This window comes from Ambystoma mexicanum, chromosome 12, assembly GCF_040938575.1.
Source record: "Ambystoma mexicanum isolate Mex_15411 chromosome 12, UKY_AmexF1_1, whole genome shotgun sequence".
NCBI classification, from domain to species: Eukaryota; Metazoa; Chordata; class Amphibia; order Caudata; family Ambystomatidae; genus Ambystoma; species Ambystoma mexicanum.
In genome coordinates, this window is record NC_090936.1 from 1,243,120,136 (window position 1) to 1,243,148,089 (window position 27,954).

Genomic DNA, 27,954 nt, shown 5'->3' on the forward strand with positions numbered 1-27,954 from the left:
TATCAAATGTAAATGCTCCGGAGGCTGTGAACGAATGAAGGTTTAATCGTATGTCAGGAAAGGGAGAAAGATAGAGTTTATGAAAATACATCTGCCATGCCTCAGAGGAAATCGAGTTTACCTGGGCTACAAATTGAGGAGTCTCAGATGTTTGATTGAGAAGGGCCCGTATGCCAGCTGTAGATTTCAAGATAAGTTGTTTAAGCATAGATTTCCCATTCAGTTCGTAAAGCTTGGCTCTTCTTAATCTGAGCCATTTTTTATAGTTTTGCTTGGCTGATCTAATTTTTTCGGCCATGTCAATTTTCTCTGATTTCCACAATTGCCGAATTTCTTGTCTTAAATCAGATTTACGATGGACTATTTCCGAATCATAGGCACGGGTATGCCGTTGCCCACTACCAGTGACTACTCGAGTAAACATCTGCATGGCATTTGTATAGTCATAGACCAGAAGATCTTCTCTCTGGTACATAGTCTTTAGATTAGAATCTAAGATTCTCAACTTCGCTATATTCCAAGACAGTCTATTTCTCCCATTATTTACGACAACATCAGTTACATTTGGGTTCAGCCATTGTGTCGGTTGGATATAACCAATTTGCAGTGACAATTTTAATTTATGGTGATCACTTACACTTGTATGAATAACCTCCAACTTTTGGACAGAATTAAAGGCTTTCGCATTAATATAGATGTAATCAATTATGGCATGCTGATCTCCTCTTTGCCAAGTGGTCTGGGCAGGGCAATCGCCCGTCACATTGCCATTTAACATCATAAAATTGCGCTCGGCCATAATAGAAGACCATTTCAATTCATCTCCTGTTGGGGCGGAATTCCCCTCTGCGATGAGGTGCAAGTTGAAATCGCCCAATATCAAAATACACTATAAATCGCTCTCTAGGGCCAGAGCATCCAATATTTCCACAAATTGCTTAAAAAAATCGTCTGAATTCAGTGTGTTACTGCACCAGTAGACATTAACAATTGCTATTTTTTGATAAAAATTAAATAGTATCGCCACTTGAAATGATAGAGTGGGAGACTTACGAATGATCGAATTCAGGCCACAACTCTTTTTAACTGCTATGATGAGCCCACCTTTGGGTCTGCCAAGGACGCCTTTTTCTGCTGGTGTAAACAGAATGGTGTGTGAGTCCCAAATCAGTGGTAGGACGAGCCAAGTTTTCTGGAGGGCAACTACATCCATATCAATCAATCCCCCAACTGTTGTAAAATTGAGGTGATTGTGCCCTCGTGTATTCCAGGAAATCAAATTCAGGACTTTGACACTAGAGCATAGTTATGCAGACCTTGTCTGGTCCGGTGGGTTTTGATGAGAAGTAATATTACAAGCTGAGGTGAATATACGTGAGCTATGACCCTGTAATGTGGCCGGACCAGGCAATAATTCTTGGGTGAGACTGAAACCTAAATCGAATAACACCATTCTGGCCTGCCACAAAGTCTCAGCTACCAATGATGATCGAATGTACAAGCGTGCAACAGACAAATCCATATGGTTTATAAACTCAATTTGCTCAATATCCAATGATGAAATGGCTGATAAAGCTGGAATCTCTGCACATATGTTAAGAATTCTGGACCGATTTAGATCATAAGACTTATATGGTGCCTCACGACATTTGATTATGAAGCGATGGTGCAGTATCTTTTGTTTTGCCTTGGTCTGAGCAGGTCTTTCTTTTGCCTGCATTGGTAACCTTGCCGGAGACCGTGCCCTTCTGTCTTGATGAGTGATAATCGTTGCTTGGGGCCCCTGAAGTAGAGGCATGAGTAAGGGGAACCCTTGTTCTGGTGCTTTATATTAGTTGGGTTCATTTGACTGGTGCATAAAGGCTTCAACGGAAGCTTTAATCTCTTCCCGTATCTCGTGTCGTGATAGTAAGGCTTGATTAGGGGGAAGGGCAAAGGCAGGGACTTGAGGTGGGTGAGCAGACTTCGGCTGTAAGTTAGTGTGGGAATTTCGCGTCAGATATGCCTCAACTGAAGCTTTAATTTCGCCCTGTAAGTTCTTTGTGAAACAATCATCTTTTATAGGAGCCTCAGTGGCCACCGTGCTCTGTATTGAGTGATCATGTGATTGTGGCACTTGTAAGATAGCTGATTGTAAATCTTGAACTTTAGCCTGATTAGCTATTGTCGTTACTTGTAAAGAATCAGGCTGTTCCTGCCTACCTATCTGTGAGAAATTATTTGGTAATAGTTTCATATATGAATCAATAGATTTCTGTAGCTGGGTCTGGATTGCTACCAAGATGGGGGCAGTCTGGGCAATAGAGGTTTGGTTCAAGGACTCGGCCAAAGCGGCTGCCGCGACCACTGAGGGCGTTAAGGAAGGTGGTTCGGGGCTTTTTGACTGAGGGACTCGCTGTTCATTGCTGCATTCGACCATTTGCACTAAATCATCCAATGGTTTATGTGGCACTGTCGCCACAGCCATTGGGACTGCTTCTGGAATCTGAAAACCAGGTTCAGGTGTAGATATATGCATCGAATCCGTTGACGAATCTAGACAATTTTTCCTTTTTTGCCCCACTATTGGTTTTGGGACCGATGGTTTAGTTTTAGCGGGGTGCACTTTCCTCTCTTTGCTTGGCCGTGACATGCTAGATTTAACAGAGGATGTGCTGAAGACCTCAAACATATTTTTTGAGGCTGGAATATCAGAGATCTGTGTTTCCTTTGTGCACAGATGCAGCCACAGAAAGGGCTGGGTCTGGGGCAGCGACGGTCACTAGGACCTCAGAAGTCTTGGGGGTAATGGCAGTGTGATTAGATTTGGCCGCTGTGATGTCCGATTGTTCTGATGCCGGCACTTTAGAGATATTGGCTGGTTTTAGCACAGGGCCGGCAGGGCCAGAGTGATCCTTGTCACGCGTTTGCGTGTAGGCTGAGTATCTAAGTTTAGGGGTCAATGATTCATGAGTTTGAGAAGATGTATTAGTTTGAGTTACGGATTTTGAATGTAATAGGAACAATTGTTCTAAACAGACAGACTGATTAGAGACTTTTAAATCCAGCCCTTCATATAACTTTGCCATGGCTAGCAGAGCAGTGTTCATGGCTGTTAATGTGTTATTCAGGGCTGCGGCCTCCGGAAATGAATATCTCTCCCTATGTGGGGGGTTCAAAAAGAAGTCAGAGACTCGAGGCCCCCTGTTCAAACCGTGGCTGTCTCGGGGTGGGAGCTATAAAGGAGACTACTTCTTCAACTGATTCGGGTGAAGGAGTCACAGCCATATTAGGCGAGACCATTAGTTCTATTGCTGGTGTGTCATTATGGGATAGCACAGGTGACAAGATTTCGCCACTTGTACTACAATGGCTATTAATATCTTGTTCTAATTGAATTAAATCACCAGTATTTGAACAAACGTATAAGACTTCTTCTGAGCACTTGTCAGTGCGATTGGAAAGGTTCATGAATTCAATGTCTTCTTCCTCTATTTCGCCAATCATGGTCAGGTGGGTGTACGCTTGTCTTAATTTTTGTTGGGCCAGAACGGAACATGAAACAGGTTGTGGCATAATATCCCCAGGGAAGGGGGCTACAACAGATCGTACGTCTCCGGCAGAGCAAGCCGCTATTAGTGTGTTATCAGTGGGGGCACCAAGCAAACTAGTTTCTCGAGATGAGATATCAATAGGTGCTGTGTGTATGGGATCCGAAATTATGGGGTCAGAAGGCTGAGCTGCCGCGCACGAGCCTGTAGGATCCGATTGGGCCGTGGCGGATGGATTACCAATTTTTGCCTCATGCTCAGTTGTTATTCCCTCCCTTGGACACAATCGAGCATTATCTGAGACTGAGTGTGAGCGCTGAGTAGTAATGCGCCCAACCCTTGGTAACAGACTCGTAAGCCGGGGTTGAAGCAAAACTTTTCTCATGGCAATCTCCCGGGCCGAATCACCCAATTTTGCTCTGTTCGCTAAAGTGGGCGGCATGCTAGTAGTCAAAGTGTATGCAAACATTCAAATAAACACCAAGTTTCACAATTAAATCTAAATAATTAAATAAGATTTCAGTTTAAGTTCAAAGGAAAAACATAGATTTAAGAGAAAAATTAGAATAAAATAAATAAATAAGATATTAGTACCTAAGACCAAGACCCGGCGACCCGCGAACAGCAAACAGTACTTGTAGTACTTGCCGGGGGCGCGCGCGGGTGCGCTGTGACGTGGGGTATTATAGTTTGCAACAAGACGTGCTTGTTGAGAGGTGGAGCCAAACTATAAGGAATACCTTGAATGAACAAAAGAGAAGAAAAAAAAAAGAAATAAAAATAATTAATATAATATTAAGGGAGAGGACTGTAGTACATGTAAGCACTGCGTTTGCTAGTCACTGGACACAAGGTGCACAAAAGTCACCAAAAGCAGTCACCTTCGTTTGTTTCACAGGTCCAGGCAAGCTGGTGTTGCACTTTAAGACGTCCTCCAGGCACTGAAAGTCAAGCAAACTCGAGTCCGTGGAAAAGGCTCCGTGAGATTTCTGACAACGCTCCGTTTCCAGGTTCATGAAAGCCCCACTTTTCTTTAGGACTTGAGGTCTGAGGAAAAGTAATACTGCAAGAGCGGGGCGCTCTGCCCGCTTTATGGGGGGGTTAGAGGAGCACCCCTCCTGCTGCATACTGTACTTTTCTCAAGTACACCCTGGGTTGCCTAGTAACTTCATGCACAAATGCGCCATGTTCCGAATGGATTTGAATTCTTTTTGGGGTGGGCAGCGTGGCACCTAAAACATGGGGTCCAATTCTTTCTGCAAAAGGGATTATTAGTTCGTTCAATGTTCATATCTTTCGAGGCTGTTAACCCTTTGCTCCAGGTGCGCAGGTGCGCCCCCCACAGCACGTGTGATATTTGCAGCTCCCGTTAGCGGTCCATATAACCCGGGTAATGCCCGGGTCTGTGCTTGATCGTTCAAACCCCTCGCTGCGGCGCCGGGAAACCCCGTGTTGGCGGCTGGGCGTCCCGCGGGCATCGCGGTGCCCGGAGCTTTCACTCGGAAAGTCTGACCATGACCCCACCCACCTCCGCCCCCCCCGAAGTCTTACCATGACTCTGCGTGAGCGAGAGCAGCTTCCGCGATCAACCCCCTCCGCCCCCACTCCCCCATTTCCCCGCCCCAGACCTTACCATTTCGGGTGTTTTTACTGCATACCTTTTCTTTTGCACTTTTGTACAATGTGGTTCTTTTATTTCATGTTTGTAATTTACTCATTTTCTGTTGTGTTTTGTCAAATGTTCAACGTAGTGTTTTTAAGAGCTTCAGAAATACAACGATGTCTGTCCAGGTGATAACGCATCCGCCTGCATTTTGGATTTCACGGCGTTTCCTGCGTCCTGTCCACAGCACACACATGAGTTCTCAGCAGCCTCGGGGGGCAGAGTAGTGGCTCCCGCGACGCGTGTTATGTTTCCCCCAATATACAGTATTGGGGGAAAAGTGTCAAGCTCTTCTTTTTACAATTCATGATTTTTTTTTACATTTTTTTATTTTATTTCAAATGTTTTATTGGTTTGAAAACCTTTAACATTATTACATCACATTTAAAATGGAAGGAACAATAAAAACCTTAATTCATGAATTAGTGGAAATCGCACGCGGCCCTTCCCAGATGAAGGCGGCGCCCAGACCTGGCACATGTGAGGGTGACGGGCACAGATGCGGGTCGGCGTTACGTGCGTGTGTGCAGTGCATTGTGCGTGTGTGCATTGTGCGTGCACCGGAGCGCGCTCGGCTTTATTGTGGCCAGGGTTCGGCTCTGGTCTCCTTTGCACGCACTTTACTACCCAGGGTACTCACTCATCACGCACTCTTGCCCCTCCAGCCCCCCCTTTTCCCCCAGAAGAGCTCACTCCACTGACGCTCACACTCACCTCTGTGGGGGCCACAGGGGGTCCCAGTAAGGAAGAAGACCCCTCGCCGGTGCCGTGGCATTTGGTAAATATAATTACAGCACATGTAGAACACATGACATATGTACACGAAAATGCACGGGATGGCGCGTGCGCCGCTCCGAGTCCATGGCTCCGATTTACAAAAGTATTTCTTAATGGGAGACACCCATCGAAAAACGCGGTGTACATCAGAGCGGTGCTTGAAAGCGGAGACCACCCTGGCAGGGGCCCTACCTCCCAGGGCAGGGGTACACACAACTCAAATGAAAGGTAACTGGGATCCAGTCTCCCCGTTTAAAGACATGAAACGTTTTTCAATGGGATGTTTCCTTAAACCATCGTGATGCGGCCGCAGGCGGAATTTCATTTTTGGGTCTACAAACATCAGAGGTTTATTTATAAGCCGTGACGTCGCTGCGTGCACCCCAGCACCCGAGAGCCCAGCACCCCAGAACCCAGCACCCGAGACCCCAGCACCCGAGACCCCAGACCCTAGCACCCCAGAGCCCAGCACCCCAGAGCCCAGCACCCGAGACCTCAGCACCCCAGAGCCCAGCACCCCAGAGCCCAGCACCCGAGAGCCCAGCACCCGAGACCCCAGCACCCCAGAGCCCAGCACCCGAGACCCCAGCACCCGAGACCCCAGCACCCGAGACCCCAGCACCCGAGACCCCAGCTCCCGAGACCCTAGCACCCCAGAGCCCAGCACCCGAGAGCCCAGCACCCGAGAACCCAGCACCCCAGAGACCAGCACCAGAGAGCCCAGCACCCGAGACCCCAGCACCCCAGACCCCAGCACCCGAGAGCCAAGCACCCGAGACCCCAGCACCCCAGAGCCCAGCACCCGGGACCCCAGCACCCCAGAGCCCAGCACCCGGGACCCCAGCACCCCAGAGCCCAGCACCCGGGACCCCAGCACCTTTCTTTACTCGGCAACAGCCTGCGGATAAAACACGCGTTAGAAACCATTACCCACACGCACATGCACACACGCACACATGCACACACGCACACAAGCCCACACGCCCACATGCGCACATGCACACACGCAGACATGTGCCCATGCACACACGGCCACATGCACACACGGCCACATGCACACACGCACACATGCACAAACACACGCCCACATGAACACACGCGCTCGGAGACATGCACACACGCACACACGCCCACATGCACACACGCCCACACGCACACATGGCCACATTTCCAGTATCAATGCCGCTTTTGTAATTATTGTGCAGGTAGAGTTCGGCTTAAGCCCAGGTTTCACTGCGGGGTTCTGGGGCGCTGCTCATCAGGTGATTTTTTTTTTAAAAAAAAATGTTATTATTATATTTAGTTTAAACGCTGATCTCTATTTCCTTCTCCGGAAATCGATAGTCATTTGTTTTCCTGAAACACGTCCGTGGACATCTCGCTCTCCCGCCGCGCGCACGGCGCTATATCCCCCCTGCATTGTCGGAAATACCGCCCCGGCCCCACCACCCTGTTCTCCCGCGACCCCCAAGTCACAGAGACAGAGGCGCAGCAAGTCTTTCCAAATGCGCGGCCTTTCGGCGCAGGAATGTCCAGGGTGAGGGATGCGGGGATGCAATATTACCGCACACAGCGCGAGAGAGAGAGAGGATAACGGAGAGACATCCAGGGAGACACAGAGACACACACGGAGAGACATCCAGGGGGGCAGGAAAGAATACACGCTCAGTGAAACGGGGGATAATACAGAGATTACCGGAGGAGACAGAGAAAAACAGAGAGACACCCAGGGAGACAGATAATGACAGACATCCAGGGAGACAGTTAATAACACAGACACATCCAGAGAGACACCCAGGGAGACACAGAGACACACACGTAGAGACATCCAGGGGGGCAGGAAAGAATACACGCTCAGTGAAACGGGGGATAATACAGAGATTACCGGAGGAGACAGAGAAAAACAGAGAGACACCCAGGGAGACAGATAATGACAGACATCCAGGGAGAGAGTTAATAACACAGACACATCCAGAGAGACACCCAGGGAGACACAGAGACACACACGGAGAGACATCCAGGGGGGCAGGAAAGAATACACGCTCAGTGAAAAGGGGGATATACAGAGATTACCGGAGGAGACAGAGAAAAACAGAGAGACACCCAGGGAGACAGATAATGACAGACATCCAGGGAGATAGTTAATAACACAGACACATCCAGAGAGACACCCAGAGAGACAGATAATGACAGATATCCAGGGAGACAGTTAATAACACAGACACATCCAGAGAGACACCCAGGGAGACACAGAGACACACACGGAGAGACATCCAGGGGGCAGGAAAGAATACACGCTCAGTGAAAAGGGGGATAATACAGAGATTACCGGAGGAGACAGAGAAAAACAGAGAGACACCCAGGGAGACAGATAATGACAGACATCCAGGGAGACAGTTAATAACACAGACACATCCAGAGAGACACCCAGAGAGACAGATAATGACAGATATCCAGGGAGACAGTTAATAACACAGACACATCCAGAGAGACACCCAGGGAGACACAGAGACACACACGGAGGGACATCCAGGGGGGCAGGAAAGAATACACGCTCAGTGAAACGGGGGATAATACAGAGATTACCGGAGGAGACAGAGAAAAACAGAGAGACACCCAGGGAGACAGATAATGACAGACATCCAGGGAGATAGTTAATAACACAGACACATCCAGAGAGACACCCAGAGAGACAGATAATGACAGATATCCAGGGAGATAGTTAATAACACAGACACATCCAGAGAGACACCCAGGGAGACACAGAGACACACACGGAGAGACATCCAGGGGGGCAGGAAAGAATACACGCTCAGTGAAACGGGGGATAATACAGAGATTACCGGAGGAGACAGAGAAAAACAGAGAGACACACAGGAAGACAGATAATAGCACAGACACATCCAGAGAGACACCCAGGGAGACAGATAATGACAGACATCCAGGGAGATAGTTAATAACACAGACACATCCAGAGAGACACCCAGGGAGACAGATAATGAGAGACATCCAGGGAGACAGTTAATAACATAGACACATCCAGAGAGACACCCAGGGAGACAGATAATGACAGACATCCAGGGAGATAGTTAATAACACAGACACATCCAGAGAGACACCCAGGGAGACAGATAATGACAGACATCCAGGGAGACAGTTAATAACATAGACACATCCATAGAGACACCCAGGGAGACAGATAATGACAGACATCCAGGGAGACAGTTAATAACATAGACACATCCAGAGAGACACCCAGGGAGACAGATAATGACAGACATCCAGGGAGATAGTTAATGACACAGACACATCCAGAGAGACACCCAGGGAGACAGATAATGACAGACATCCAGGGAGACAGTTAATAACACAGACACATCCAGAGAGACACCCAGGGAGACACAGAGACACACACGGAGAGACATCCAGGGGGGCAAGAAAGAATACACGCTCAGTGAAAAGGGGCATATCCAGAGATTACCGGAGGAGACAGAGAAAAACAGAGAGACACCCAGGGAGACAGATAATGACAGACATCCAGGGAGATAGTTAATAACACAGACACATCCAGAGAGACACCCAGGGAGACAGATAATGACAGACATCCACGGAGACAGTTAATAACACAGACACATCCAGAGAGACACCCAGGGAGACACAGAGACACACACGGAGAGACATCCAGGGGGGCAGGAAAGAATACACGCTCAGTGAAACGGGGGATAATACAGAGACTTTCGGAGGAGACAGAGAAAAACAGAGAGACACACAGGAAGACAGATAATAGCACAGACACATCCAGAGAGACACCCAGGGAGACAGATAATGACAGACAGACACCCAGGGAGAGAGATAATAACAGAGACATCCAGTGAGACCCCTCGGAGACAGAGAAAAACAGAGAGACACTCAGGTAGACAGATAATGACAGACAGACATCCAGGGAGAGAGATAATAACAGAGAGACATCCAGGGAGACCGCCAGGGATAATAGAGACACACCAATGAAACAGAGAGACACCCATGGAAACAGATTATTTTGAGACATCCAAGCAGGTGCTTGTTCCAACACGTGTGCTGCTGGACAGCCGGATTTCCTAATTTGCATATTTCGAGGGGTCGTGTCCCCCTTTCATCTAAATAATAAAGGACTCAGATTTCCAAAACCGAGCCCACCCCCAAATGAAGAGGGTGACGTCCGTGGACTCGTGTCTTGTGTGGGCGGCACGGCAGCGATTTCCATATATTCCGGAGGTGAGGGGTCCCATAAATGTGCCCTCACTCTCCACCACCTGCCCCCACTCTCGCCTCTCCCTCAACTGGGGCTTACTCTCTCCGGCTTCGGGGGTCCATTGCAAGCTCCAGGATCTGCCCCAAAATTGTCTACATCGCTTTAACCCCCCCCAAACCACTCCTTTCCCCTCTCACCAGAACAACACAACCACCCAGATAACACAACCTCCCCGAAACACAACCTCCCCGAAAACAGAACCACCCAGAAAACAGAACCACCAAGAAAACACATCCACCCAGAAAACACAACCACCCAGAAAACACAACCACCCCGAAAACACAACCACCCAGAAAACACAACCTCCCCGAAAACACAACCTCCCAGAAAACAGAACCACCCCGAAAACAGAACCACCCAGAAAATACAACCTCGCCGAAAACAGAACCACCCAGAAAACACAACCTCCCCAAAGGCAGAACCACCCGAGGCCAGAGATTGCGCGCCAGAAGCAGCCGGGCCCCCCAACACAGGTTTCGAGTGCTTACATCTCCCCATCTTGGGTTCTCCGCCGTGACCCCCGAGCCGCCCAGGCAAGACACACATACATTCACACACGTACAAGTCGACCCCCACCACCCCGTCCTCCCACCGTCCGGCCCACGTGCGCCCCAGACACCTCTGCGTTGGAGATAAAGGCAGACACGGCCCCCGGGGGCCGAAGGCAGAGCCTGATAGAGGATGCCCGGCGCGAGAAGGAGGCCCCCAGCGCCCCCAGCGCAGAGGAGCGGCAGAGCAGGGGGGATGGAGCAGAAGAGGGGCGCACCCCCCTGAGCCTCATCTTCACCCCCAGGGACGGCAGGAGGGCCGGAGTCTCCGGAGCCTTCAGAGTCCTCGAGGTAGGTTCCGGCCGTGCCCCGGCCTCTCGTGCACCTTAATAGGGGGCCTTGGGGGTAGGAGGGGGGGGGCTTTGGGGGTTCTCCGCAGACACTCTGCTCTTTATTTATTTATGTATTACTCTTTTACGCCTCGCACAGCGCCACTGGCTTCAGGGCGCACGGGGCAAGGCAAGCAGAAGGGGCTTAGGGGGGTCCTTTAGAATAGTTCCCAGAAAACCCCAGGATCGCCTTGTTTTGGGACTTCGATGTGCATGAGAAGTGCAGACACACACCCGAGTGTAGTCACAGCACTGTACATGCACATGAGCGTGCACGCTCCCCTCCCCAGCCCGCCCTGCACTGCACGCTCCCCTCCGCAGCCCGCCCTGCACTGTACGCTCACCTCCCCAGCCCGCCCTGCACTGTACATGCACACGAGCACGCACGCTCACCTCCCCAGCCCGCCCTGCACTGTACATGCACACGAGCACGCACGCTCACCTCCCCAGCTCGCCCTGCACTGTACATGCACACGAGCGTGCACGCTCACCTCCCCAGCCCGCCCTGCACTGCACGATCACCTCCCCAGCCCGCCCTGCACGCTCACCTCCCCAGCCCGCCCTGCACTGTACATGCACACGAGCGTGCACGCTCACCTCCCCAGCCCGCCCTGCACGCTCACCTCCCCAGCCCGCCCTGCACTGTACATGCACACGAGCGTGCATGCTCACCTCCCCAGCCCGCCCTGCACTGTACATGCACACGAGCGTGAACGCTCACCTCCCCAGCCCGCCCTGCATGCTCACCTCCTCAGCCCGCCCTGCATGCTCACCTCCCCAGCCCGCCCTGCACTGTACTGCACTGTACATGCACATGAGCGTGCACGCTCACCTCCCCAGCCCGCCCTGCACTGTACATGCACACGAGCGCGCACCCTCACCTCCCCAGCCCACCCTGCACGCTCACCTCCCCAGCCCGCCCTGCACTGTACATGCACACGAGCGTGCACGCTCACCTCCCCAGCCCGCCCTGCACTGTACATGCACACGAGCATGCACGCTCACCTCCCCACCCCGCCCTGCACTGTACATGAACACAAGCGTGCACGCTCACCTCCCCAGCCCGCCCTGCACTGTACATGCACACGAGCGTGCACGCTCACCTCCCCAGCCCGCCCTGCACGTTCACCACCCCAGCCCGCCCTGCACTGTATTACACTGTACATGCACATGAGCGTTCACGCTCACCTCCCCAGCCCGCCCTGCACTGTACTTGCACACGAGCGCGCACGCTCACCTCCCTAGCCTGCCCTGCACTGTACATGCACACGAGCGCGCACGCTCACCTCCCCAGCCCGCCCTGCACTGTACATGCACACGAGCGCGCATGCTCACCTCCCCAGCCCGCCATGCACTGTACAAGCACATGAGCATGCACGCTCACCTCCCCAGCCCGCCCTGCACTGTACGCTCACCCCCCAGCCCCCCCTGCACTGTACGCCCTGCACTGTACATGGACACGAGCATGCACGCTCACCTCCCCAGCCCGCCCTGCACTGTACATGCACATGAGCACGCACGCTCTCCTCCCCAGCCCGCCCTGCACTGTACATGCCCATGAGCGTGCACGCTCACCTCCCCAGCCCGCCCTGCACTGTACATGCACACGAGCGTGCACGCTCACCTCCCCCGCCCACCCTGCACACTCACCTCCCCAGCTCGCCCTGCACTGTACTGCACTGTACATGCACACGAGCACGCACGCTTGCCTCCCCAGCCCGCCCTGCACTGTACATGCACATGAGCACACACGCTCCCCTCCCCAGCCCACGCTGCACTGTACATGCACATGAGCGTGCACGCTCACCTCCCCAGCCCGCCCTGACCTGTACATGCACACGAGCGCGCACGCTCACCTCCCCAGCCCGCCCTGCACTGTACATGCACACGAGCGCGCACGCTCCCCTCCCCAGCCCGCCCTGCACTGTTCATGCACACGAGCGCGCACGCTCCCCTCCCCAGCCCGCCCTGCACTGTACATGCACACGAGCGCGCACGCTCACCTCCCCAGCCCGCCCTGCACTGTACATGCACATGAGCGCGCACGCTCACCTCCCCAGCCCGGGCGTACACTGTACATGCACACGAGCATGCACGCTCACCTCCCCAGCTCGCCCTGTACTGTACGCTCACCCCCCAGCCCACCCTGCACTGTACGCCCTGCACTGTACATGCACACGAGCATGCACGCTCACCCCCCCAGCCCGCCGTGCACTGTACATGCACATGAGCACGCACGCTCACTTCCCCAGCCCGCCATGCACTGTGCATGCACATGAGCATGCACGCTCACCTCCGCAGCCCGCCCTGCACTGTACATGCACACAAGCATGCACGCTCACCTCCCCAGCCCACCCTGCACTATACGCCCTGCACTGTACATGCACACGAGCATGCACGCTCACCTCCGCAGCCCGCCCTGCACTGTACATGCACACGAGCATGCACGCTCACCTCCCCAGCCCGCCCTGCACTGTACATGCACATGAGCGTGCACGCTCACCTCCCCAGCCCGCCCTGCACTGTACGCTCACCTCCCCAGCCCGCCCTGTGCATGCACATGAGCACACACGCTCACCTCACCAGCCCGCCCTGCACTGTACATGCACACGAGCACGCGCGCTCACCTCCCCAGCCCACCCTGCACTGTACGCCCTGCACTGTACATGCACACGAGCATGCACGCTCACCTCCCCAGCCCGCTCTGCACTGTACATGCACATGAGCATGCACGCTCTCCTCCAAAGCCCGCCCTGCACTGTACGCTTACCTCCCCAGCCCGCTCTGCACTGTACATGCACACGAGCATGCGCGCTCACCTCCCCAGCCCGCCCGGCACTGTACGCCCTGCACTGTACATGCACACGAGCATGCACGCTCAACTCCCCAGCCCGCCCTGCACTGTACATGCACATGAACGTGCACGCTCACCTCCCCAGCCCGCCCTGCACTGTACACTCACCTCCCCAGCCTGCCCTGCACTGTACATGCACATGAGCATGCACGCTCACCTCCCCAGCCCGCCCTGCACTGTACATGCACACGAGCACGCGCGCTCACCTTCCCAGCCCGCCCTGCACTGTACGCCCTGCACTGTACATGCACACGAGCATGCACGCTCACCTCCCCAGCCCGCTCTGCACTGTACATGCACACGAGCATGCACGCTCACCTCCCCAGCCCGCCCTGCACTGTACGCCCTGCACTGTACATGCACACGAGCATGCATGCTCACCTCCCCAGCCCGCCCTGCACTGTACGCTCACCTCCCCAGCCCGCCCTGCACTGTACATGCACATGAGCATGCACGCTCACCTCCCCAGCCTGCCCTGCACTGTACATGCACACGAGCATGCACGCTCACCTCCCCAGCCCGCTCTGCACTGTACGCCCTGCACTGTACATGCACACGAGCATGGACGCTCACCTCCTCAGCCCGCCTGCACTGTACATGCACACGAGCATGCACGCTCACCTCCCCAGCCCGCCCTGCACTGTACATGCACATGAGCATGCACGCTCACCTCCCCAGCCCGCCCTGCACTGTACGCTCACCTCCCGAGCCCACCCTGCACTGTACATGCACATGAGCATTCACGCTCACCTCCCGAGCCCGCCCTGCACTGTACATGCACACGAGCGTAGACGCTCACCTACCCAGCCCGTCCTGCACTGTACATGCACACGAGCGTGCACGCTCACCTCCCCAGCCCGTCCTGCACTGTACATGCACATGAGCGTGCACGCTCACCTCCCCAGCCCGCCCTGCACTGTACGCTCACCTCCCCAGCCCGCCCTGCACTGTACATGCACATGAGCATGAACGCTCACCTCCCCAGCCCGCCCTTCACTGTACATGCACACGAGCGTGCACGCTCACCTCCCCAGCCCGCCCTGCACTGAACATGCACACGAGCATGCATGCTCACCTCCCCAGCCCGCCCTGCACTGTAGTGGGGAATGAAAGCACCCTTGCATTCTGAGGTGCACCCTCTGAGGACCTTGTGTAGTGTGGGATGAAAGCCCCCATGCATTCTAAGGTGCACCCTCTGAGGACCTTGAGTAGTGGTGAATGAAAGCACCCTTGCATTCTGAGGTGCACCATCTAGGACCTTGGGTAGTGTGGGATGAAAGCCCCATGCATTCTGAGGTGCACCCTCTGAGGACCTTGGGTAGTGTGGGATGAAAGCCCCATGCATTCTGAGGTGCACCCTCTGAGGACCTTGGGTAGTGTGGGATGAAAGCCCCATGTATTCTGAGGTGCACCCTCTGAGGACCTTGGGTAGTGGGGAATTAAAGACCCCTTGCATTCTGAGGTGCACCCTCTGAGGACCTTGGGTAGTGTGGGATGAAAGCCCCCTTGCATTCTGAGGTGCACCCTCTGAGGACCTTGGGTAGTGGGGAATGAAAGCCCCCTTGCATTCTGAGGTGCACCCTCTGAGGACCTTGGGGAGTGTGGAATGAAAGCCCCCTTGCATTCCGAGGTGCACCCTCTGAGGACCTTGGGTAGTGGGGAATGAAAGCTCCATGCATTCTGAGGTGCACCCTCTGAGGACCTTGGGTAGTGTGGGATGAAAGCCCCATGTATTCTGAGGTGCACCCTCTGAGGACCTTGGGTACTGGGGAATTAAAGCCCCCTTGCATTCTGAGGTGCACCCCCTGAGGACCTTGGGGAGTGTGGGATGAAAGCCCCCTTGTATTCTGAGGTGCACCCTCTGAGGACCTTGGGTAGTGGGGAATTAAAGCCCCCTTGCATTCTGAGGTGCACCCTCTGAGGACCTTGGGGAGTGTGGGATGAAAGCCCTCTTGTATTCTGAGGTGCACCCTCTGAGGACCTTGGGTAGTGTGGGATGAAAGCCCCATGTATTCTTAGGTGCACCCTCTGAGGACCTTGGGGACTGTGGGGTGAAAGCCTCATGCATTCTGAGGGGCACCCTCTGAGGACTTTGGGGAGTGTGGAATGAAAGCCCCCTTGCATTCCGAGGTGCACCCTCTGAGGACCTTGGGTAGTGGGGAATGAAAGCACCCTTGAATTCTGAGGTGCACCCTCTGAGGACCTTGGGTAGTGTGGGATGAAAGCCCCATGCATTCTGAGGTGCACCCTCTGAGGACCTTGGGTAGTGTGGGATGAAAGCCCCATCCATTCTGAGGTGCACCCTCTGAGGACCTTGGGTAGTGGGGAATGAAAGCCCCATGCATTCTGAGGTGCACCCTCTGAGGACTTTGGGTAGTGTGGGATGAAAAACCCATGCATTCTGAGGTGCACCCTCTCTAAGACCTTGGGTAGTGTGGGATGAACGCCCCATGCATTCTGAGGTGCACCCTCTGAGGACCTTGGGTAGTGTGGGATGAAAGCCCCATGCATTCTCAGGGGCACCCTCTGAGGACCTTGGGTAGTGGGGAATAAAAGCCCCCTTGCATTCTAAGGTGCACCCTCTGAGGACCTTGGGTAGTGGGGAATGAAAGCACCCTTGCATTCTGAGGTGCACCCTCTGAGGACCTTGTGTAGTGGGGAATGAAAGCCCCCTTGCATTCTGAGGTGCACCCTCTGAGGACCTTGGGTAGTGGGGAATGAAAGCACCCTTGCATTCTGAGGTGCACCCTCTGAGGACCTTGTGTAGTGGGGAATGAAAGCCCCCTTGCATTCTGAGGTGCACCCTCTGAGGACCTTGGGTAGTGGGGAATGAAAGCCCCATGTATTCTGAGGTGCACCCTCTGAGGAACTTGGGTAGTGTGGGATGAAAGCCCCATGCATTCTGAGGTGCACCCTCTGAGGACCTTGGGTAGTGTGGGATGAAAGCCCCATGTATTCTGAGGTGCACCCTCTGAGGGCCTTGGGTAGTGGGGAATTAAAGCCCCCTTGCATTCTGAGGTGCACCCTCTGAGGACCTTGGGGAGTGTGGGATGAAAGCCCCCTTGTATTCCGAGGTGCACTCTCTGAGGACCTTGGGTAGTGTGGGATGAAAGCCCCATGCATTCTGAGGTGCACCCTCTGAGGACCTTGGGTATTGGGGAATTAAAGACCCCTTGCATTCTGAGGTGCACCCTCTGAGGACCTTGGGTAGTGTGGGATGAAAGCCCCCTTGCATTCTGAGGTGCACCCTCTGAGGACCTTGGGAAGTGGGGAATGAAAGCCCCCTTGCATTCTGAGGTGCACCCTCTGAGGACCTTGGGTAGTGGGGAATGAAAGCCCCATGCATTCTGAGGTGCACCCTCTGAGGACCTTGGGTAGTGTGGGATGAAAGCCCCATGCATTCTGAGGTGCACCCTCTAGGACCTTGGGTAGTGTGGGATGAAAGCCCCATGCATTCTGAGTTGCACCCTCTAAGGACCTAGGGTAGTATGGGATGAAATCCCCATGCATTCTGAGGTGCACCCTCTGTGGACCTTGGGTAGTGTGGGATGAAAGCCCCATGCATTCTGAGGTGCACCCTCTGAGGACCTTGGGTAGTGGGGAATGAAAGCCCCCTTGCATTCTAAGGTGCTCCCTCTGAGGACCTTGAGTAGTGGGGAATGAAAGCACCCTTGCATTCTGAGGTGCACCCTCTGAGGACCTTGGGTAGTGTGGGGTGAAAGCCCCATGCATTCTGAGGTGCACCCTCTGAGGACCTTGCGTAGTGGGGAATGAAAGCCCCCTTGCATTCTGAGGTGCACCCTCTGAGGAACTTGGGTAGTGGGGAATGAAAGCCCCCTTGCATTCTGAGGTGCACCCTCTGAGGACCTTGGGTAGTGGGGAATGAAAGCCCCATGTATTCTGAGGTGCACCTTCTGATGACCTTGGGTAGTGTGGGATGAAAGCCCCATGCATTCCTAGGTGCACCCTCTGAGGACCTTGAGTAGTGGGGAATGAAAGCACCCTTGCATTCTGAGGTGCACCCTCTGAGGACCTTGGGTAGTGTGGGGTGAAAGCCCCATGCATTCTGAGGTGCACCCTCTGAGGACCTTGTGTAGTGGGGAATGAAAGCCCCCTTGCATTCTGAGGTGCACCCTCTGAGGACCTTGGGTAGTGGGGAATGAAAGCCCCATGTATTCTGAGGTGCACCTTCTGAGGATCTTGGGTAGTGTGGGATGAAAGCCCCATGTATTCTGAGGTGCACCCTCTGAGGACCTTGGGTATTGTGGGATGAAAGCCCCATGTATTCTGAGGTGCACCCTCTGAGGACCTTGGGTAGTGGGGAATTAAAGCCCCCTTGCATTCTGAGGTGCACCCTCTGAGGACCTTGGGGAGTGTGGGATGAAAGCCCCCTTGTATTCTGAGGTGCACCCTCTGAGGACCTTGGGTAGTGGGGAATTAAATCCCCCTTGCATTCTGAGGTGCACCCTCTGAGGACCTTGGGGAGTGTGGGATGAAAGCCCCCTTGCATTCTGAGGTGCACCCTCTGAGGACCTTGGGTAGTGTGGGATGAAAGCCCCATGTATTCTGAGGTGCACCCTCTGAGGACCTTGGGTAGTGGGGAATGAAAGCCTCCTTGCATTCTGAGGTGCACCCTCTGAGGACCTTGGGTAGTGTGGAATTAAAGCCCCCTTGCATTCTGAGGTGCACCCTCTGAGGACCTTGGGGAGTGTGGGATGAAAGCCCCCTTGTATTCTGAGGTGCACCCTCTGAGGACTTTGGGTAGTGTGGGATGAAAGCCCCATGCATTCTGACGTGCACCCTCTGAGGACCCTGGGTAGTGGGGAATTAAATCCCCCTTGCATTCTGAGGTGCACCCTCTGAGGACCTTGGGGAGTGTGGGATGAAAGCCCCCTTGTATTCTGAGGTGCACCCTCTGAGGAACTTGGGTAGTGTGGGATGAAAGTCCCATGCATTCTGAGGTGCACCCTCTGAGGACCTTGAAAGCCCCATGCATTCTGATGTGCACCCTCTGAGGACCTTGGATAGTGGGGAATTAAAGACCCCTTGCATTCTGAGGTGCGCCCTCTGAGGACCTTGGGTAGTGTGGGATGAAAGCCCCCTTGCATTTTGAGGTGCACCCTCTGAGGACCTTGGGTAGTGGGGAATGAAAGCCCCCTTGCATTCTGAGGTGCACCCTCTGAGGACCTTGGGTAGTGGGGAATGAAAGCCCCAGGCATTCTGAGGTGCACCCTCTGAGGACCTTGGGTAGTGTGGGATGAAAGCCCCATGCATTCTGAGGTGCACCCTCTAGGACCTTGGGTAGTGTGGGATGAAAGCCCCATGCATTCTGAGGTGCACCCTCTGAGGACCTTGGGTAGTGTGGGATGAAAGCCCCATGCATTCTGAGGTGCACCCTCTGAGGACCTTGGGTAGTGGGGAATGAAAGCCCCCTTGCATTCTAAGGTGCACCCTCTGAGGACCTTGAGTAGTGGGGAATGAAAGCACCCTTGCATTCTGAGGTGCACCCTCTGAGGACCTTGTGTAGTGGGGAATGAAAGCCCCCTTGCATTCTGAGGTGCACCCTCTGAGGACCTTGGGTAGTGGGGAATGAAAGCCCCATGGATTCTGAGGGGCACCCTCTGAGGAACTTGGGTAGTGTGGGATGAAAGCCCCATGCATTCTGAGGTGCACCCTCTGAGGACCTTGGGTAGTGTGGGATGAAAGCCCCATGTATTCTGAGGTGCACCCTCTGAGGGCCTTGGGTAGTGGGGAATTAAAGCCCCCTTGCATTCTGAGGTGCACCCTCTGAGGACCTTGGGGAGTGTGGGATGAAAGCCCCCTTGTATTCCGAGGTGCACTCTCTGAGGACCTTGGGTAGTGTGGGATGAAAGCCCCATGCATTCTGAGGTGCACCCTCTGAGGACCTTGGGTAGTGGGGAATTAAAGACCCCTTGCATTCTGAGGTGCACCCTCTGAGGACCTTGGGTAGTGTGGGATGAAAGCCCCCTTGCATTCTGAGGTGCACCCTCTGAGGACCTTGGGTAGTGGGGAATGAAAGCCCCCTTGCATTCTGAGGTGCACCCTCTGAGGACCTTGGGTAGTGGGGAATGAAAGCCCCATGCATTCTGAGGTGCACCCTCTGAGGACCTTGGGTAGTGTGGGATGAAAGCCCCATGCATTCTGAGGAGCACCCTCTAGGACCTTGGGTAGTGTGGGATGAAAGCCCCATGCATTCTGAGGTGCACCCTCTAAGGACCTAGGGTAGTGTGGGATGAAAGCCCCATGAATTCTGAGGTGCACCCTCTGAGGACCTTGGGTAGTGGGGAATGAAAGCCCCCTTGCATTCTAAGGTGCACCCTCTGAGGACCTTGAGTAGTGGGGAATGAAAGCACGCTTGCATTCTGAGGTGCACCCTCTGAGGACCTTGGGTAGTGTGGGGTGAAAGCCCCATGCATTCTGAGGTGCACCCTCTGAGGACCTTGCGTAGTGGGGAATGAAAGCCCCCTTGCATTCTGAGGTGCACCCTCTGAGGAACTTGGGTAGTGGGGAATGAAAGCCCCCTTGCATTCTGAGGTGCACCCTCTGAGGACCTTGGGTAGTGGGGAATGAAAGCACCATGTATTCTGAGGTGCACCTTCTGATGACCTTGGGTAGTGTGGGATGAAAGCCCCATGCATTCCTAGGTGCACCCTCTGAGGACCTTGAGTAGTGGGGAATGAAAGCACCCTTGCATTCTGAGGTGCACCCTCTGAGGACCTTGGGTAGTGTGGGGTGAAAGCCCCATGCATTCTGAGGTGCACCCTCTGAGGACCTTGTGTAGTGGGGAATGAAAGCCCCCTTGCATTCTGAGGTGCACCCTCTGAGGACCTTGGGTAGTGGGGAATGAAAGCCCCATGTATTCTGAGGTGCACCTTCTGAGGACCTTGGGTAGTGTGGGATGAAAGCCCCATGGATTCTGAGGTGCACCCTCTGAAGACCTTGGGTATTGTGGGATGAAAGCCCCATGTATTCTGAGGTGCACCCTCTGAGGACCTTGGGTAGTGGGGAATTAAAGCCCCCTTGCATTCTGAGGTGCACCCTCTGAGGACCTTGGGGAGTGTGGGATGAAAGCCCCCTTGTATTCTGAGGTGCACCCTCTGAGGACCTTGGGTAGTGGGGAATTAAATCCCCCTTGCATTCTGAGGTGCACCCTCTGAGGACCTTGGGGAGTGTGGGATGAAAGCCCCCTTGCATTCTGAGGTGCACCCTCTGAGGACCTTGGGTAGTGTGGGATGAAAGCCCCATGTATTCTGAGGTGCACCCTCTGAGGACCTTGGGTAGTGGGGAATGAAAGCCTCCTTGCATTCTGAGGTGCACCCTCTGAGGACCTTGGGTAGTGCGGAATTAAAGCCCCCTTGCATTCTGAGGTGCACCCTCTGAGGACCTTGGGGAGTGTGGGATGAAAGCCCCCTTGTATTCTGAGGTGCACCCTCTGAGGACCTTGGGTAGTGGGGAATGAAAGCCCCATGTATTCCGAGGTGCACCCTCTGATGACCTTGGGTCGGACCTTGGGTAGTGTGGGATGAAAGCCCCATGTATTCTGAGGTGCACCCTCTGAGGACCTTGGGTAGTGGGGAATTAAAGCCCCCTTGCATTCTGAGGTGCACCCTCTGAGGACCTTGGGGAGTGTGGGATGAAAGCCCCCTTGTATTCTGAGGTGCACCCTCTGAGGACCTTGGGGAGTGTGGGATGAAAGCCCCCTTGTATTCTGAGGTGCACCCTCTGAGGACCTTGGGTAGTGGGGAATAAAAGCCCCCTTGCATTCTGAGGTGCACCCTCTGAGGACCTTGGGGAGTGTGGGATGAAAGCCCCCTTGTATTCTGAGGTGCACCCTCTGAGGACCTTGGGTAGTGTGGGATGAAAGCCCCATGTATTCTGAGGTGCACCCTCTGAGGACCTTGGGTAGTGGGGAATGAAAGCCTCCTTGCATTCTGAGGTGCACCCTCTGAGGACCTTGGGTAGTGTGGGGTGAAAGCCCCATGTATTCTGAGGTGCACCCTCTGAGGACCTTGGGTAGTGTGGGATGAAAGCCCCATGCATTCTGAGGTGCACTCTCTGAGGACCTTGGGGAGTGTGGGGTGAAAGCCTCATGCATTCCGAGGGGCACCCTCTGAGGACCTTGGGGAGTCTGGAATGAAAGCCCCCTTGCATTCCGAGGTGCACCCTCTGAGGACCTTGGGTAGTGGGGAATGAAAGCACCCTTGAATTCTTAGGTGCACCCTCTGAGGACCTTAGGTAGTGTGGGATGAAAGCCCCATGCATTCTGAGGTGCACCCTCTGAGGACCTTGGGTAGTGTGGGATGAAAGCCCCATCCATTCTGAGGTGCACCCTCTGAGGACCTTGGGTAGTGGGGAATGAAAGCCCCATGCATTCTGAGGTGCACCCTCTGAGGACTTTGGGTAGTGTGGGATGAAAGCCCCATGCATTCTGAGGTGCACCCTCTGTGGACCTTGGGTAGTGTGGGATGAAAGCCCCATGCATTCTGAGGTGAACCCTCTGAGGACCTTGGGTAGTGTGGGATGAAAGCCCCATGCATTCTGAGGTGCACCCTCTGTGGACCTTGGGTAGTGTGGGATGAAAGCCCCATGCATTCTGAGGTGCACCCTCTGAGGACCTTGGGTAGTGGGGAATAAAAGCCCCCTTGCATTCTAAGGTGCACCCTCTGAGGACCTTGGGTAGTGGGGAATGAAAGCACCCTTGCATTCTGAGGTGCACCCTCTGAGGACCATGTGTAGTGGGGAATGAAAGCCCCCTGCATTCTGAGGTGCACCCTCTGAGGACCTTGGGTAGTGGGGAATGAAAGCCCCATGTATTCTGAGGTGCACCCTCTGAGGACCTTGTGTAGTGTGGGATGAAAGCCCCTTGTATTCTGAGTTGCACCCTCTGAGGAACTTGGGTAGTGTGGGATGAAAGCCCCATGCATTCTGAGGTGCACCCTCTGAGGACCTTGGGTAGTGTGGGATGAAAGCCCCATATATTCTGAGGTGCACCCTCTGAGGACCTTGGGTAGTGGGGAATTAAAGCCCCCTTGCCTTCTGAGGTGCACCCTCTGAGGACCTTGGGGAGTGTGGGATGAAAGCCCCCTTGTATTATGAGGTGCACCCTCTGAGGACCTTGGGTAGTGTGGGATGAAAGCCCCATGCATTCTGAGGTGCACCCTCTGAGGACCTTGGGTAGTGGGGAATTAAAGACCCCTTGCATTCTGAGGTGCACCCTCTGAGGACCTTGGGTAGTGTGGGATGAAAGCCCCCTTGCATTCTGAGGTGCACCCTCTGAGGACCTTGGGTAGTGGGGAATGAAAGCCCCCTTGCATTCTGAGGTGCACCCTCTGAGGACCTTGGGTAGTGTGGGATGAAAGCCCCATGCATTCTGAGGTGCACCCTCTGTGGACCTTGGGTAGTGTGGGATGAAAGCCCCATGCATTCTGAGGTGCACCCTCTGAGGAACTTGGGTAGTGTGGGATGAAAGCCCCATGCATTCTGAGGTGCACCCTCTGAGGACCTTGGGTAGTGTGGGATGAAAGCCCCATGTATTCTGAGGTGCACCCTCTGAGGACCTTGGGTAGTGGGGAATTAAAGACCCCTTGCATTCTGAGGTGCACCCTCTGAGGACCTTGGGTAGTGTGGGATGAAAGCCCCCTTGCATTCTGAGGTGCACCCTCTGAGGACCTTGGGTAGTGGGGAATGAAAGCCCCCTTGCATTCTGAGGTGCACCCTCTGAGGACCTTGGGTAGTGTGGGATGAAAGCCCCATGCATTCTGAGGTGTACCCTCTGTGGACCTTGGGTAGTGTGGGATGAAAGCCCCATGCATTCTGAGGTGCACCCTCAGAGGACCTTGGGTAGTGGGGAATGAAAGCCCCCTTGCATTCTAAGGTGCACCCTCTGAGGACCTTGAGTAGTGGGGAATGAAAGCACCCTTGCATTCTGAGGTGCACCCTCTGAGGACCTTGTGTAGTGGGGAATGAAAGCCCCCTTGCATTCTGAGGTGCACCCTCTGAGGAACTTGGGTAGAGGGGAATGAAAGCCCCATGTATTCTGAGGTGCATCCTCTGATGACCTTGGGTAGTGTGGGATGAAAGCCCCATGTATTCTGAGTTGCACCCTCTGAGGAACTTGGGTAGTGTGGGATGAAAGCCCCATGCATTCTGAGGTGCACCCTCTGAGGACCTTGGGTAGTGTGGGATGAAAGCCCCATGTATTCTGAGGTGCACCCTCTGAGGACTTTGGGTAGTGGGGAATTAAAGCCCCCTTGCATTCTGAGGTGCACCCTCTGAGGACCTTGTGTAGTGGGGAATGAAAGCCCCCTTGCATTCTGAGGTGCACCCTCTGAGGAACTTGGGTAGAGGGGAATGAAAGCCCCATGTATTCTGAGGTGCATCCTCTGATGACCTTGGGTAGTGTGGGATGAAAGCCCCATGTATTCTGAGTTGCACCCTCTGAGGACCTTGGGTAGTGGGGAATGAAAGCCCCATGTATTCCGAGGTGCACCCTCTGATGACCTTGGGTCGGACCTTGGGTAGTGTGGGATGAAAGCCCCATGTATTCTGAGGTGCACCCTCTGAGGACCTTGGGTAGTGGGGAATTAAAGCCCCCTTGCATTCTGAGGTGCACCCTCTGAGGACCTTGGGGAGTGTGGGATGAAAGCCCCCTTGTATTCTGAGGTGCACCCTCTGAGGACCTTGGGGAGTGTGGGATGAAAGCCCCCTTGTATTCTGAGGTGCACCCTCTGAGGACCTTGGGTAGTGGGGAATAAAAGCCCCCTTGCATTCTGAGGTGCACCCTCTGAGGACCTTGGGGAGTGTGGGATGAAAGCCCCCTTGTATTCTGAGGTGCACCCTCTGAGGACCTTGGGTAGTGTGGGATGAAAGCCCCATGTATTCTGAGGTGCACCCTCTGAGGACCTTGGGTAGTGAGGAATGAAAGCCTCCTTGCATTCTGAGGTGCACCCTCTGAGGACCTTGGGTAGTGTGGGGTGAAAGCCCCATGTATTCTGAGGTGCACCCTCTGAGGACCTTGGGTAGTGCGGGATGAAATCCCCATGCATTCTGAGGTGCACTCTCTGAGGACCTTGGGGAGTGTGGGGTGAAAGCCTCATGCATTCCGAGGGGCACGCTCTGAGGACCTTGGGGAGTCTGGAATGAAAGCCCCCTTGCATTCCGAGGTGCACCCTCTGAGGACCTTGGGTAGTGGGGAATGAAAGCACCCTTGAATTCTTAGGTGCACCCTCTGAGGACCTTAGGTAGTGTGGGATGAAAGCCCCATGCATTCTGAGGTGCACCCTCTGAGGACCTTGGGTAGTGTGGGATGAAAGCCCCATCCATTCTGAGGTGCACCCTCTGAGGACCTTGGGTAGTGGGGAATGAAAGCCCCATGCATTCTGAGGTGCACCCTCTGAGGACTTTGGGTAGTGTGGGATGAAAGCCCCATGCATTCTGAGGTGCACCCTCTGTGGACCTTGGGTAGTGTGGGATGAAAGCCCCATGCATTCTGAGGTGCACCCTCTGAGGACCTTGGGTAGTGTGGGATGAAAGCCCCATGCATTCTGAGGTGCACCCTCTGTGGACCTTGGGTAGTGTGGGATGAAAGCCCCATGCATTCTGAGGTGCACCCTCTGAGGACCTTGGGTAGTGGGGAATAAAAGCCCCCTTGCATTCTAAGGTGCACCCTCTGAGGACCTTGGGTAGTGGGGAATGAAAGCACCCTTGCATTCTGAGGTGCACCCTCTGAGGACCATGTGTAGTGGGGAATGAAAGCCCCCTGCATTCTGAGGTGCACCCTCTGAGGACCTTGGGTAGTGGGGAATGAAAGCCCCATGTATTCTGAGGTGCACCCTCTGAGGACCTTGTGTAGTGTGGGATGAAAGCCCCTTGTATTCTGAGTTGCACCCTCTGAGGAACTTGGGTAGTGTGGGATGAAAGCCCCATGCATTCTGAGGTGCACCCTCTGAGGACCTTGGGTAGTGTGGGATGAAAGCCCCATGTATTCTGAGGTGCACCCTCTGAGGACCTTGGGTAGTGGGGAATTAAAGCCCCCTTGCATTCTGAGGTGCACCCTCTGAGGACCTTGGGGAGTGTGGGATGAAAGCCCCCTTGTATTCTGAGGTGCACCCTCTGAGGACCTTGGGTAGTGTGGGGTGAAAGCCCCATGCATTCTGAGGTGCACCCTCTGAGGACCTTGGGTAGTGGGGAATTAAAGACCCCTTGCATTCTGAGGTGCACCCTCTGAGGACCTTGGGTAGTGTGGGATGAAAGGCCCCTTGCATTCTGAGGTGCACCCTCTGAGGACCTTGGGTAGTGGGGAATGAAAGCCCCCTTGCATTCTGAGGTGCACCCTCTGAGGACCTTGGGTAGTGTGGGATGAAAGCCCCATGCATTCTGAGGTGCACCGTCTGTGGACCTTGGGTAGTGTGGGGGGATGAAAGCCCCATGCATTCTGAGGTGCACCCTCTGAGGAACTTGGGTAGTGTGGGATGAAAGCCCCATGCATTCTGAGGTGCACCCTCTGAGGACCTTGGGTAGTTTGGGATGAAAGCCCCATGTATTCTGAGGTGCACCCTCTGAGGACCTTGGGTAGTGGGGAATTAAAGACCCCTTGCATTCTGAGGTGCACCCTCTGAGGACCTTGGGTAGTGTGGGATGAAAGCCCCCTTGCATTCTGAGGTGCACCCTCTGAGGACCTTGGGTAGTGGGGAATGAAAGCCCCCTTGCATTCTGAGGTGCACCCTCTGAGGACCTTGGGTAGTGTGGGATGAAAGCCCCATGCATTCTGAGGTGCACCCTCTGTGGACCTTGGGTAGTGTGGGATGAAAGCCCCATGCATTCTGAGGTGCACCCTCTGAGGACCTTGGGTAGTGGGGAATGAAAGCCCCCTTGCATTCTAAGGTGCACCCTCTGAGGACCTTGAGTAGTGGGGAATGAAAGCACCCTTGCATTCTGAGGTGCACCCTCTGAGGACCTTGTGTAGTGGGGAATGAAAGCCCTCTTGCATTCTGAGGTGCACCCTCTGAGGAACTTGGGTAGAGGGGAATGAAAGCCCCATGTATTCTGAGGTGCATCCTCTGATGACCTTGGGTAGTGTGGGATGAAAGCCCCATGTATTCTGAGTTGCACCCTCTGAGGACCTTGGGTAGTGTGGGATGAAAGCCCCATGCATTCTGAGGTGCACCCTCTGAGGACCTTGGGTAGTGTGGGATGAAAGCCCCATGTATTCTGAGGTGCACCCTCTGAGGACCTTGGGTAGTGGGGAATTAAAGCCCCCTTGCATTCTGAGGTGCACCCTCTGAGGACCTTGGGGAGTGTGGGATGAAAGCCCCCTTGTACTCTGAGGTGCACCCTCTGAGGACCTTGGGTAGTGGGGAATTAAAGCCCCCTTGCATTCTGAGGTTCACCCTCTGAGGACCTTGGGGAGTGTGGGATGAAAGCCCCCTTGTATTCTGAGGTGCACCCTCTGAGGACCTTGGGTAGTGTGGGATGAAAGCCCCATGTATTCTGAGGTGCACCCTCTGAGGACCTTGGGTATTGGGGAATGAAAGCCTCCTTGCATTCTGAGGTGCACCCTCTGAGGACCTTGGGTAGTGTGGGGTGAAAGCCCCATGTGTTCTGAGGTGCACCCTCTGAGGACCTTGGGTAGTGTGGGATGAAAGCCCAATGCTTTCTGAGGTGCTCTCTCTGAAGACCTTGGGGAGAGTGGGGTGAAAGCCTCATGCATTCCGAGGGGCACCCTCTGAGGACCTTGGGGAGTGTGGAATGAAAGCCCCCTTGCATTCCGAGGTGCACCCTCTGAGGACCTTGGGTAGTGGGGAATGAAAGCACCCTTGAATTCTGAGGTGCACCCTCTGAGGACCTTGGGTAGTGTGGGATGAAAGCCCCATGCATTCTGAGGTGCACCCTCTGAGGACCTTGGGTAGTGTGGGATGAAAGCCCCATGTATTCTGAGGTGCA

The 27,954-nt window shown here is 54.3% G+C and overlaps 1 protein-coding gene across 1 annotated transcript in view; it reads left to right on the top strand.

The window, feature by feature from the left end:
- The first annotated feature begins 10,152 nt into the window (after window positions 1-10,152).
- LOC138514765 (tyrosine 3-monooxygenase-like) overlaps window positions 10,153-27,954 on the top strand; it is a 456,844-nt gene continuing 439,042 nt past the window's right edge. The window contains exon 1 of the mRNA XM_069630145.1: window positions 10,153-11,100. Coding sequence (XP_069486246.1) covers window positions 10,153-11,100 — 948 coding nt within the window. The remainder of the gene's footprint in view (window positions 11,101-27,954) is intronic.